Source organism: Planococcus citri, chromosome 1 (genome assembly GCF_950023065.1).
Source record: "Planococcus citri chromosome 1, ihPlaCitr1.1, whole genome shotgun sequence".
Classification (NCBI taxonomy): domain Eukaryota; kingdom Metazoa; phylum Arthropoda; class Insecta; order Hemiptera; family Pseudococcidae; genus Planococcus; species Planococcus citri.
In genome coordinates this window covers 27,701,127-27,715,012 of record NC_088677.1, presented here as the reverse complement: position 1 = coordinate 27,715,012, position 13,886 = coordinate 27,701,127, and the positions used below count along the sequence as shown (strand labels likewise).

Below are 13,886 nucleotides of genomic sequence, written 5' to 3'. Positions count from 1 at the left end.
AACAAACTCTGGTGTTCATCGTAGAAAGTACAGACATTTCCAAACGAAAGATAAGAATTTTCTCACATTTTTTCGTTAAATTGTAAAAATTTTTAATTTATTTCTTAATTTATTTAATTCTAACGTAATATTTGCGATATTGATGCGATTGTGAGTGTGAAAATGGTATCAGTTCAAAACGGAGACGGTAAAGCGCTGGTGGAATCGTATGCTGAAAATGAGAACGAAAACGACGTCGAAACGCTAGTATTTAAGTGTATAGCCGAAAATAAGTACGAAGAGTTGAAAAGCTTATACGCTCAGCATAAAATTAAAGCCGATATTTACGACAGCGATGGAATGACACCTTTACAACACGCCTGCTACAAAGGGAACAAAGAAATCGTCGAGTTGTTACTTGAACATGTAAAATCATGAATTTCATCCATCTTATGGTTTGATTGTGGTTATACGCTATTCTACGGTCGATTTTATCATTTACAGGGAGCCGATGTGAATAACACTCATCACCTACATCAGTATACGGCGTTACATTTCGCTGCTCTAGTAGGTAATCCAGACTTGTGCTTGGCGTTGATGACGGCTGGCGCTAAATCTCACTTAACCAATACAGTAGGACGTACTGCTGCACAAATGGCAGCTTTTGTCGGTACGTTTGTACTATTGCTATCGTATTACGAGCGTATGTTGAGACGAATTTCTCAATATTTGTGTGTTTTCAATCAGGTAATCATAATTGCGTCGTAGTAATAAACAATTACGTACCTAAATCGGATATAGAATATTATACCAGCGTTAAAGGAGTAGATAGTAAACCAAAACTAAGTCCAAGTTTGTGCACACCTTTATACGATTATATAATGCAGGTATGACTCGATTACACGTTTCTTCTTGTAACCTTACGTTACGTTACGTTATTGATTCATCTACATTCATTTCCGCATTCAGGTTAATATTCATCCTGTAAGACTGGCTGTCAAGATGCCAAAAGTACTATTGAAAGAATACTCGCAAGTTAAGAAAGTGTTGGAATTACTCAGCGAACGAGAGATAAAAAAAGGTTCCGAATCGAACGAAGTACTTTCTTTTAAATTTCATTATCTGGGTTTTATTCTGAGTGAAATACAGAAAAGCATGTGAGTATTTAATTACGTCGTATTTCGCCGCTTTCACACCAAACAACACCTGACGAATTGTTTGTTTTTTTAGATCTTCAGAAAAACAAACCGATCCGGTAGAAATTTTCGCTAAAAAAATATTAAAAAGTCCGCGAGGCGAAGAATATTTGGATCTGTTACTAAGAGACTGCGTTCGGGAATTTCCTTACAGAGAATGCACCTTATTCCAGCAGGTATTTATCAAAACGAAGAAAAAACATCACTGTTTTTTAGATCAGGTTTCGACTAATCACGTTGTTTTATATTTTCAGATGGTCAAAAGTCTAGCTCGCAAACAAGACTCGCCTCCTGCGTTGAATGTAATATTGAGTGTAATAAATGGTCAAATAAGATTCACGAGCGACGATACGCCTTGTGTAACATGCGCCGAACCTCGAGCGTATAAGAAATGTTCCAAGTGCAAAGCTGTTCAATACTGTGACCGTGAATGTCAGCGTTTGCATTGGTTCATTCATAAAAAAGAATGCGCTCGATCGCCTACCTCAACTTCGCCTTCTGCGAAACCCGATGAAAAACCTAATAAAAAAATCGATACGCAGCATTTAACCGAAGAGTTGCAGAATTTAGGGGTAAACTAATCTCCATCTTCATTGTGATAAATACTTCCAGCCTTTGTATTAGTTTCGAACTGATGAAAAAAGTGTTGTAACATTAGTTCATTTTTCTCATCTTGATATACTCAGTTCTGATTTTATATTACGGATCATTGATTAGGTGTCTATGCATTTTGAATCATCTTACATGTGAAAAAAACCCGGTGACTTTGTTTCCATCCCCCCGCCCCCTCTCAAAAAAACGTAACTTCGCTTTGTGTGAATTTTTCTCCAGATTTATCAACATTACGTAATTTAAGATGCTTTGTTTTATAGAATTTTTAGCTGTTTTTATTTTTTATAATTTGCTCCGTACGTACGAACGAAGTTGTGAAACCGACGATAATTTTTCAACGGGTTTTGTGGTTTCCAGATTTTTTTAATTGAAAAGTTTTTCTCACGTGAGATTCTTTATAAGTGGCAATAATACGTGACTAGTCTAAAACTGTTTTTTTTTTCTAATACCAACAGTTTAGTGATGTTTGAATGTTAGAAACGACCAGATTTTCATGCGAGTTTTAAATTTTAGCTTAGTATGTGTATAAAAAAAATGAATTAACGAATAAATACATTGCATCATTTTGTAACGTTTTTATTAAATATTTCAAAATGAACGTTGATTTTTTTTTTGATATTTTCTTTTTTACCAACATAATGAACTAGACGGTATGTCCGATAATACATAAGTTAATTACACGAATAAAAATTCAAATAAGCTCTTTAAACAGTCGGTGGTGAAAAATGTACTCTAAAGTGAGCAGAAATACGTGTAAGTTGACTATATGTTATAATTAACTATTCGTAATACATACGTTGGTGAAATTGAGAAGGGGAAAAAATTCATAATAATAAACTGTCTTAAAATCAAATCTATAAAAATGAATAGTACATAAAACAACTCAACGAATAAAATGGTAAAAATATGTAGTATTCATAAAGTATTATTTGGTACGATAGTATTTAAAGCAAAATGTCAGCCAGTATCTAACTCAAACTCGATGATAAATAACCGACGATTTTCTCTTTCAAGGCAATATCTGGTTTCACTTTAATTGAAGGCAGTAACTGGTTAGTCATCGGACTAGTCAATTTCCCTGACTGGAACCACGATTCTATAGCTGATCTTTCGTAAGCGTATCCATCTAAGAGAAAAATATTATTTTTAAAATTCTGATCACCGAGCTAACAAGAGAACCTCACGAGGTGTTGGAAAGAGCATAGTCTAAAATCCCGCATAACAAAAAATTTCAAGCTGTTACGCGAAGAAATACCTGCGCAAATGACTGGATCTTCCATAATTTGATGTGTGATAGGGCAAAAAAATTCATGCGGTGTATCGTTTGAATCATCTAGTGCGTTTAATGAGAGATCATTAACTGTAAAAAAATAATAAAAAAATTAAGTAATAATTTCGAAGACATTTGTAGTTGATTAAGAAAAAATAATACCCACGGTGAGGATTAATTTCAGCTAATTCATTAGTGACCTATTAAAAAAAAAAATCAAATTAGAATTATTTTACCTCGCTGAATTTTTCACACAATCACAGGACTACAGGACACATTTTTAAAACGGTTTTAAAAATTTTCATTAGACGTGTCTTGGTTTAGAATTAATTTAGAATTCAGTGTCAGTCCACTTCATCATTAAATAGATATTAAGAATAGATTTATAAGGGAAATTTATCTCAAGGAAAACTATTTATGCACTCTTACAACACAATCACGTTTGGCAGTCAACCTGTTCATCGCGAATGTTTCAAATTCATCGGTATTCTTTCGTAAATCCCATACGATGATAGTTTTATCGAGAGTACCTGCGTAAAAAACAGCATAAGTCTCTATCTAGGCAGAACCGAAACATAAAAATAATTCTAAAAATGGTACCGGTGGCGATGAAATTTCCATCGAAGGTAAATGCACAACACGTCAACATAGATTCTTTCGAATCCAGTACTTGTAAACAAGCACCCGCACTCTGCAACATAACAAAATACGAATTACGAGTATCGATCAATAATGGTTTCCCATACGACGAAATGATTCTTAAAGATGCTAACCAAATCCCAAATTCGAGCAGTTTTATCGGTCGCTGAAGAGGCTACGATATGACTCGACGATGGAGAAAAACGAACGCAAGTTATATCACCACCATGTCCGTTCATTACTTGAATTTGGCTCGCTTTGGCTGTAAGTTCATCAACGATAGTGATTTGCCATATCTTCACTAACGAGTCATTGCCTCCGGTGACCAGTAAATATTGATCTTTTTGCTCTGTAAAATAACTACGTTAAGACAGTTCGATTATTCATCTATGCTGAATTGACTCAAAAAATACCGACCGTTTTCAGGATCATCAGCCAGACAGAAATCCATACTGGTGAAACCTAAATCGTGTACGTTATCTTCGCACAGCAGACAAATAGTAGTACACGGGGTTACACACCATAATCTTAAATTACCACCCGAACACCCTGAAGCGAGGTATTTCGAATCTTTTGAAAATGCTAAACACGATACAGCATCTGTATGGCCGGTTAAATTTCTGCATCGTAAACAAATACACGTTACAATAAATTATTACAACTCGTATAAAAAAATCAACAAGATCAAAGTCACGATCATTACGCTTTCAACTGCAAATCTTTCACTCCCCAAATGCAAACTACTTCGTTATCTCCAGCGGTGGCTAATAGACGAGAATCTGGTGAGAATTTACAACATTTGACGCCTCCTTCGACATTATGAACAGCTCCAATTTGAGAATATTCCTAATTAAAAAACAAACATCTTGGTAGAATAAAATTCGTACATATTTGTTTGAAAAATTACAAGATGGAAAAAAACTAACGGTGATGTTCCACAGAACAGTAGTTCCATCGACGGAGCAAGAAGCTAGCAATGTTCCACATAGGCTGAAGTCTACTTGATTTACAGCGTACTGATGAAAGTTTAAAGGAGAAACCGCAAATTCGACGAATTTATTGTTGCTGTTGGAAGAACGATGCCATAGCCGAACGAGTTTATCACTGTAAAAATTTAATCTTCGGTAAAATGTGTTTAAATAGTGAAAAAATATTGAAATTATTTTCTAATAGAGATTTTCGTAGTTTATAGGCCTTCTCAATACAACATGAAACCATTAGGCTAACAAGGGAATTCTTATAACTCGTCAACTTCGATTGAGCTGAAATTTGGCCCAATCAAAGAGCATGTCACAAAGATCTAAGAACCAAATTTTCAGCTGCCGAAATTGATTTTTCGATTTTTGGCGAATTTTTGAAAATGGCGGAAATAACCTATTGGGATATTCATTTTTACAAAAAGAGCAAACATGGATATGAAAATCTGAAATTCGGTTTGTATTTTCAAGTAGACCCCCCCACCCCCCAATTGATTTCCACCATTTTCCAGCCGACCTGGAGCATCCAAAAAATTTGCCTTTTCTCCAGCTATTTCAAATTGCTTCAGAAGGCGTTATAATCAATTTCAGAAGCTGAAAACTTAATCGTAATCTCAACATTCCGAACTTTTCTCTATTTTTGGAGGTTGGGAAAAAAGCGAAACTTTTGTTCGGAAAAAAATGACTTTGGAATTTTTTCCAGAAAACATGATTTTTGGCAATTTTTAGCAAGAAGTGAGGCTTTTTGGCACCTTTGAAAAGAACGAGGGATCGTGAATATTTTTGGAAAAAATAGGACTGGCAATCGCTGGAGGCTCCAGATCAGCTGAAAATTAACGCCAATTATTGATTCAAGGGGTTGATTTTAGTTAATAAACCTAGTTGCAGATCTTTATCTTAGTCGGGGGGTCCGCATAAGGATCACTTGCACCCCCTGCCGATCCTCCGGGACAAATTTTTTCTTAAAGGAGGAGTCCTAAGGAACATTTCTAGCCCTTGTCCTCAAAAAAAAGTGGCCCTACCCACAAAATGGCGGCCATTTTGATTGACAAGTCAGCCGAAATCGCAGATTTTGCGTTCCAACATAGGACCAGCATTAAATTTTTTAAACCATACAAAGGTAGATCGAAAGAGCAGGCAAAAATTCATCACCTGTCAAAATTTCAAGTGCAAAAGTGCCTTTTTCGGTTTTTGGTGAATTTTCAAAAATCAAATTTTGCCCAAAATATGAAATAAATCAAAATTTTACCAAGTTAACCTAGAAAGCCGAAATTTGGGATATACCCTATTTTCGACCTGCCAAATCGATTGGAAACTGTTTCAAACCGTTTTGAGCAGTACTGGAGCCTCCAGCAGATTTTTGAAACTCGGAATGGAGTTGGAAAGACGAAATTAATTCTGCAAACTAATTTTAATAAGCTATGAAGTCGACTGCAGGTGAATTTCAAGTCGTTTTGGAGCCTCCGGCGATTTTTTGAAAGTTACTGGAGCCTCCAGCAGATTTTAGAAACTCGAAATTCCCACAAAATTTCATCAAATGGAGTTTGTAAAGCCGAAATTAAATCTGCAAACTAATTTCAAGTCGTTTTGGAGCCTCCAGCGATTTTTTAAAAATTATTGGAGGCTCCAGTAGATTTTTGAAACTTATTTCATCAAATGGGGTTAGCAAGCCGAAATATACTCTGCAAACTAATTTCAATACAATAATATGAAGTCGACTGCAAGGTGGTTTCAAGTGGTTTTGAAGCTTCCAGCTACTTCTTGGAAATTTCTATTCTCCTGAAAACGCCATGAAACCTTTCAAAAAGTCACTGTTGGCTCCAAAATTACTTGAACCAACCTGAAGTCGTCTTCAGAGAGTGTTAAAATTAGAGTGTGTAGTTCATTTCAGCTTTCCATCTCCATTTTGATGAAATTTTGGGGAAATTTCAAATTTCAAAAATTTACTAGAGGCTCCAGTAATTTTCAAAAAATCGTTGGAGGCTCTAAAATGACTTGAAATTTACCTGCAGTCGACTTCACAGCATATTGAAATCAGCTTGCAGGATTAATTTCGGCTTTCCAACTCCATTTGATGAAATTTTGTGGAAATTTCGAGTTTCGAAAATCTGCGGGAGGCTCCAGTACTGCTCAAAACAGTTTGAAACAGTTTCCAATCGATTTGGCAGGTCGAAAATAGGGTATATCCTAAATTTTGGTTTTCTAGGTTGATTTGGTAAAATTTTGATTTTTTTCACATTTTAGCCAAAATTTGATTTTTGAAAATTCACCAAAAATCGAAAAAGTCACTTTAGCACTTGAAATTTTGACAGGTGATGAATTTTTGCCTGCTCTTTCAATCTACTTTTGTACGGTTTAAAAGATTTCATGCTAGTCCTATGTTGGAACGCAAAATCTGCGATTTCGGCTGACCTGTCAATCAAAATGGCCGCCATTTTGTAAGTAGGGCCACTTTTTTTTGAGGACAAGGTCTAAAAATGTTCCTTAGGACTCCCCCATTAAGAAAAAAGTTGTCCCGGAGGATCGGCAGGGAGGTGCATGATCCTTATGCGGCCCCCCCCCCCCCCCGACTATCTCTATGTTTGATTTTTTTTTTCAAATTAATAATATACCAATTTTGCTATTTCAGTCACTTTCAAAAATTCTCCAAAAATCTGAAAATCAACTTAGGCAGCTGAAAATTTGGTTCCAAAGTCGGGATGGCATGCTCTTTCAGTGAGCCAAATTCCAGCTCGATCGGAGTTGAGCTGTAAAAGTACCCTTTACTTTTGTAAAGGAAACGTGCATAAACCATAATGTATTTCTATTTTACGCTTACGTTATTCGACGCCTGCGTAGAAAAAAAAAGTAATAAAATCCATATGAAAATGGAAAATTGTAAAACATTACTATAGCTAATGTTTAGTTATTCATGATAATTTCTTTCAAGTTCGCAATTCGAACGAAATCAATTATTGACAATATAAATTCTTCGAAAACTTACGTTCCTCCAGAAGCTAGGAAATCGTCTTTCGAAAAAGCGCAAGAATTCACAGCGTTTCCCAAATTTTCGATTTTTTGGTATATTCTCGAGACATTTTTCTGCTTAAATGGACTGCTAGGCTGGTTGATGTATAAATGCTCCTATTCAAAAGAAAAAAAAAACGTCAACATTTACCTACGACAATCGGCACGAAATTATCAACAGATATTCAAATAAATTACTTTTTTTCGGAGATGTGTCTTCATAGACCGTTCTCCAGTGAGATCCCAAACAATCACAGTTTTATCATTTGATCCTACCGAAAGAAATATACGATTAGAATTTGAGCTCAAAGTAAAAATAATTAGATTAGTTGATTGATTCCAATCGTCCAACCTGTAGCCAACAGAGATCCATCGGACGAAAAACAACAAGTGGTAACGTAACGTTTATGTCCTTTTAGAACTTGTAAACATTGGTAATTTCCATCTTCGAACTGGAAAAAAAATCATAAACTCGATAAAAATATTCTTCAAATATAAAATTAAGATATCCAGATGATAAAACTAACCGTCCATAAACGAGTTGTTTTATCCAACGACGTAGAAGCCACCATGTTACCGGCGAAGTCAAATTTGACGAAGGTAACAGCAGAAGCGTGCCCAACGATGCTGAAAAGTAACTCGTAATCGCATCGTCCCAACGTTTCGTTGTATTTTTTAAACGTTATGTTCCAAATTTTAACTAAATTATCGTTTCCTCCGGTAACTACTTTGTATTCTTTGCCTTTATCTGAAAAAAATATCAAAAAAAAAATTAAAAAACACACAAAGATTACCAAAAACTCGTACAAATACCAATATTTTTACCTGATATGTTCATCGATGGAGAAAAATCAGCATGATTAATACCTAAATCATGACAATCACAAATGCATTGATCTGGAGTTAAAGATTCGTTGGAATTTTCACTTTCTAAGAACTTCGACACATGCCAAAGTTTAACGAATCCAGTCGAATCGCCGGTTAACACAATTTTAGAATCAGCTGATATACAAGCTGTTGATATGGTTTCGTCGTGTATTTGAGCAGATCTGAAATTTGCAACGTAAACATTCGATGACTAATACTCCTCGTCGTTGTATTTGTAAACACGGATAAAAAACGAACGAAATCAAATGAACCATACTTTTTGAGAGTTTTTCTGGTAAGATTCCAAACACAAATCGATCCATCTTCTCCGGCCGAAAGTAAATGTTTATTTTCACTAATGTAGCAAAACGTACGTACGCTGGCCAGATTAACATGCATCAAAATATGCAATAATTCTCCATCCTAGAACAGTACAGTAGTAAGAATTAAATCGATGACGTGATCGAGCGAGAATTCGTAATAATTTCGCAATAAATTAGATCTTGAACTTGATGAACGATTAAGACGATATCGAACGTACTTCGCAATTAAATATGGAAATACTTCCATCTAACGACGAAGTTATGAGTTCATTTTCTTCAGGAATGAATTCGACTTTAGTCACACCGTATTTATATTCGGTTATAGGAGAATAGGAAACTTCGACGTATCCTTGCTCTGGCTTCCATTCGCAAACGACGACTTTTTTATCGCTATAAATGAGACAAAAACACGACGATATTGGTATTATTAATAACGATCGCATCGATACCTACGAATGAAAACCACGAATATTCACCTGGAGCCGGAAACAAGGCGGAAATGTTCATCAAAATGACAAGACGTCACATCACTCGAATGAAAATTCAGAGTCTGGAGTATGGATACTTTTTCGATGCTTTGCTTAGGCATAATTCAGTTTACACTCTAGGGACACAATGCTTCATCTAGATGAACGTCGATTTTCATTTCAATCGTAGGTAAATTTATTCATTAAATATTAACGCGTTGTAATACGATGAAATGAAATTGCTCGCAAATTCTGTAACAACACCAAAACACCAAACACAACTGCTTATCATAAACTTACTCGCTGAAAGAATATTTATTGATAAAAAAATCTAGCGGTGGGGGAATGACGTCATTGACATATTCGACACGATATATAGATGGAAGAGGTAAAAGTTGGGGGGTTTGTGAACTTACAGTAATGAGAGCTTTGGGAATTTGGGACACGAAAACTTACTCAAAACAAAGGGTTTTTGAATCTGCATCTTTGATGGAGATGGAGTATTTTCGCATTATGTAATAATTCACCTAACAAACCTAACATAATATCAATGTAATCCATTTGTTTTGTCCTCGGAAAATTAATCGAGTATCCTTCCCTTCCCTCCCCAGTCCCTTCCCTTCCCTTCCTTAGCAAAATGTACTTGCACACTTACTATCCCTTCGAATCCTAACATTACATAAATCCGTCTGTGCTGTCAAAATACGAGTAATTAGATTAAAGATGTCTGCACAACGTTAATTTATTATGTAGGTTAGGTACCTATACAATTCTTTGATTTACTTTAAACGAAGAGGACTTGTAAGAGAACCTTTACAATTCGTCGACTCCGATCTAGCTGAAATTTGGTTCACTAAAAGAGCATGTCACTCAGATCTCAGAACTAAATTTTCAACTAGGTACCGAACACCGAAGTCAATTTTTCAAATCCAAGGCGAGGAATTGAAAAGTGTATTTTTAAAACCTCGTATTAAAAAAACAAATTCAAAATTGTCAATTATTGTAACAAATTACTCAAAACTTTGTCTAGCTCCTTAAAGTAGACTCCCTGAATCGATCTGCACTTTTCCAGCCGATCTGGAGCATCCAGCAAAACTTGACTTTTATTCAGAAAATTCCAATTGCTCGAGAAAGCGTCGTAATAAACTTCGGCAGCTGAAAATTAAATCTTATCATAAGTTCAACATTCCAAATTGAAAATTTGAGTAATTTCTTGCAAAAATTGACAATTTTGATTATTTTTAAAAATTTGATATTTTCTAACTTGTTAAAAAATACCTACACTTTTCAACTCGTCACCTCGGATTTGCGATTCACTCGCCTTAATCGATATGAAGAGGCGAACTTATGACAGTATTAAATTTCCAGCTGCTGACCTGCTAAAGTGCATTACAACGCGTGTTCTGGAGTAACTAGAAATCACTAGAGAAAAGTCAACTTCTGCCAGAGGTTTCAAATCGGATGGAAAAGGGTGACAATCAATTGAATTGCAAGGGGTGAGGGGTCGCATAAGTTTAGAGCAATTTGCTGCAAAAATTGATGCTTTTGGATTTTTTTTTTCAATTTGGAATCTTTACATTATGAAAAAATATAGTTTTCAACTCGTCACCTTGGATTTGCGATTCACTCGTCTTAATCAGGGCTCGTACTCAATTTAATTTAATAAAAAAAAAAAAAAAAAAAAAAAAAACTCAACTTTAGTTACCAAAAAAGTAATAAAACGTGAGCAAAACATTTCAATATGCAAAAAAACACACACCAAAAAAAATGAATAAAATGAATTGAAATGTTCCTATTTTGAAATTTTTTTTATGTAAAAGCAAGACCTTTTGGCATGTCGTAAAAAAAAGTAAGGAAGAAGGATTTTATCAATTTCTGAGAAAAAAACTACATAATTTTTAACAAAACAAAACGAAGCTGATAATTTCAACAAAAAGAAATGTTCTTCTGACAATTTCTGGCAAAAAAGCAAGACTTTTGGACAATTTCTAAGAAAAAGTAAAACAATCATTTTTAGAAATTTTATTAAAAAGCGAGAATTTTCACAATTTTTCACAAAAAGCAAGACTCAGTTGAACAATTTTTAGCAAAAAGCAGGAGTTTTTGGGAATAATTGGCAAAAAAGTGATAATTTACAGCATTTCTGCCAAGTACCTACCTAAGCGGTAAGCGAGGATTTTTTATAATTTTTGAAAAAAAATTTTAAAAGCAAAAATTTGACAATTTTAGCAAAAATTAACAACTTTTGAGAATTCTTGGCAAAAAAATTAAATTATTTTCCCGCAATTCTTTTTGCAAAATTATAATTTTTTTCTTTATAATTTTTTGCGAAAAAACGAGAATTTTAGACAATATTTGGCAAAAAGTGAGATGAGACTTTTTTTGGTAGAATTTTCGATTAAAAAGCGAGACTTTTTGGTCTTTTTTAGGCAAACAAAGTGGAACTTGGGTATTCTTGGGGAAAATTTTTTTTTCTACTATTTATTTTTGTTTCTAACCTAAAAAGGTAACGAAAATTTTTTGGAATTTTTTGTGAAAAAGTGATAATATTTAGCAAGAAATCAGAAAGTATTTGGAAATTTTGACAAAAGGTGAGATTTTTGTCATTTTTGGCAGAAGGGTAGAATTTTACAATTTTTTAGCAAAAGATAAGGCTTTATATTTTGTGATATATCATTAGAATTTTTTCTCTTTCAAAATGTTGAAAAAAATAAAATTTTTGAAATTTTTTTTTCAAGTGATTTTTTTTCCTTGTTTGCTCTTTTGCCATTTTCAAAAATTCACCAAAAATCAAAAAATCAATTTCAGCAGCTAAAAATTTGGTTCCGAAGTCTCGGTGACACACTCTTTGCCTTTTTCAACGAGCCAAATTTCAGCTTGATCGGAGTCGACGAGTTGTAAAGGCTCCCTCGCGAGTAAAAAGTACTTACCACCCTTTCAAAATCCAAACACAAATCCGTCCGCTCTGTCAAAATAATTTCAGGATACCAGCACAACGTTATTTATTACACTTCTTTGATTTTCTGTACGCACACGAAGAACACTCGAGCTAGAATTCAATAAATCAAAAACACCCCATCGTAATTTACTTTAGAAAAAATTCCACTTTCGCACGAATAAGCTGGCTTTATTCAACAGGTACTTTCCATCATATACAGGCCTATTATCTGATATTTATGTTCGTATACGTTCGTGCTTTGTTGAAAAATCTGTCAAGCAGTAAAAAATGAACGATTACCTGACCAACATTTATACTTATATTCGTAATCATAATAATTCATCGTTGTCGTGAAAATTCGTCGCATAAAACACAACTGTAAAACACCACGTTCGACCGATACTTAAATTCCAACTATTCTAAAACCCATTCAAATAGATAAAAATTAAATCAACCATTCAACCAGTCGAATACCCGTTCAACAGAAAATTTCGATGAAAAAATAAAGGTATAGCATTCGAAGCTCCACCGCCAACACCTTGAAAAAATAATCCTCTCAATCATACTTTTGATTTTTTTCGTACTTTTGCACGAGACAACGAATTAATTAAAATTTAATACCCACCTTTTCCACAACAACAAAAAAAATGACAAAAAACTCGACGTATTGACGTTGACATGGCAACATTTCGGACTGTCACAACACATCTCTCAGTCGACGTAGGTATAAATACTCGTATTCCCCCATTTTCGCAATTTTTTCTGCACACCTCACACAACAAAACATGTAAAAATTAAAACAATCGAGTACATTAACATCATGTATTCTATTATCGAAAAATACCACATAAAAAAGCGTTCAACAATCTGGTAACATTAGATAGTTTTTTTTTGTTTTTTCAAAAATAATTTAAGATTATACTTCCAATTATATAAATCGACACCAAAAACGTTGTCATAATATGCTTTGGAATATTACTTTTGTTATAAATAATAATCTATTGCATTGTTATTGCATTACAGTTATCATTATTATCATCGTACAAATGTAAATACTCTAAAAATTTTACATTTCTATACACAATATACAAAAATAACGAATAAATTATTAAGAAGTAAAGGAATACGGAATGTTAATTTATTGTACTCGTATTAGGCGATAATTAGGCTTTCGATATGCACATATCAGCATGATTTCTTGTACAGATAAAATTCAACGATAAAAAAAATAATAATTTCACGAATATAATTATTAGATCATTCGATTTTCATGAGAGATAAATAAAGAATACTTATTGTTGTGACGAATAAAACTACCCCAAGTTTATGATTTCCAGCAAAATATCAATATTTTAAACTTTATTGGCTCGTAAATTTTACCAAATTTTATTCCCATCGTAAACTGAGAAAATACCTCCAAACGTAATGATTTCCAAAACTAAAGTTAATCGTCGACTATTACCATTTAGAAATCGATTTCATCGATATCCTTGAAAAACTTGACAATAGTCGTCAAAGGTCGTCAAAAAGGCAAGCAATTCATGCCACAATTGGAAAAACATTTTATAACCGTTAAGTAGGCATAATCGCACGTTTAAAAATTTATGTTTTT

General features: G+C 34.0%; 2 protein-coding genes across 3 annotated transcripts; one reads left to right on the top strand and one right to left on the bottom strand.

Moving 5' to 3' along the window:
• Positions 1 to 19: 19 nt before the first annotated feature.
• LOC135831166 (ankyrin repeat and MYND domain-containing protein 2) lies at positions 20 to 2,385 on the top strand. The gene is made up of 6 exons (XM_065343459.1): positions 20 to 405; positions 484 to 649; positions 727 to 866; positions 949 to 1,136; positions 1,210 to 1,351; positions 1,430 to 2,385. The coding sequence occupies exons 1-6, from the start codon at positions 163 to 165 to the stop codon at positions 1,754 to 1,756; spliced, it is 1,206 nt and encodes a 401-aa protein (XP_065199531.1). The 5' UTR covers positions 20 to 162; the 3' UTR covers positions 1,757 to 2,385.
• LOC135831165 (WD repeat, SAM and U-box domain-containing protein 1-like) lies at positions 2,196 to 12,568 on the bottom strand. 2 transcript variants are annotated; one of them, XM_065343457.1, is made up of 18 exons: positions 12,267 to 12,568; positions 9,346 to 9,588; positions 9,088 to 9,259; positions 8,824 to 8,969; positions 8,505 to 8,728; positions 8,207 to 8,427; positions 8,032 to 8,131; positions 7,878 to 7,951; positions 7,657 to 7,796; positions 4,623 to 4,800; positions 4,400 to 4,542; positions 4,114 to 4,316; positions 3,831 to 4,045; positions 3,658 to 3,748; positions 3,487 to 3,587; positions 3,224 to 3,257; positions 3,043 to 3,147; positions 2,196 to 2,913 (listed from the first exon to the last, which is right to left on the bottom strand). In XM_065343457.1, exons 2-18 carry the CDS (start codon positions 9,456 to 9,458, stop codon positions 2,756 to 2,758), a joined length of 2,418 nt encoding a protein of 805 aa, XP_065199529.1. In that variant the 5' UTR covers positions 9,459 to 9,588; positions 12,267 to 12,568; the 3' UTR covers positions 2,196 to 2,755. The 2 variants fall into 2 exon arrangements, 1 of the variants encoding a protein (XP_065199529.1); XR_010556159.1 differs by lacking the exon at positions 12,267 to 12,568 and having other exon boundaries at positions 2,780 to 2,913; positions 3,512 to 3,587; positions 9,346 to 9,649.
• Between the last annotated feature and the right edge of the window lie 1,318 nt (positions 12,569 to 13,886).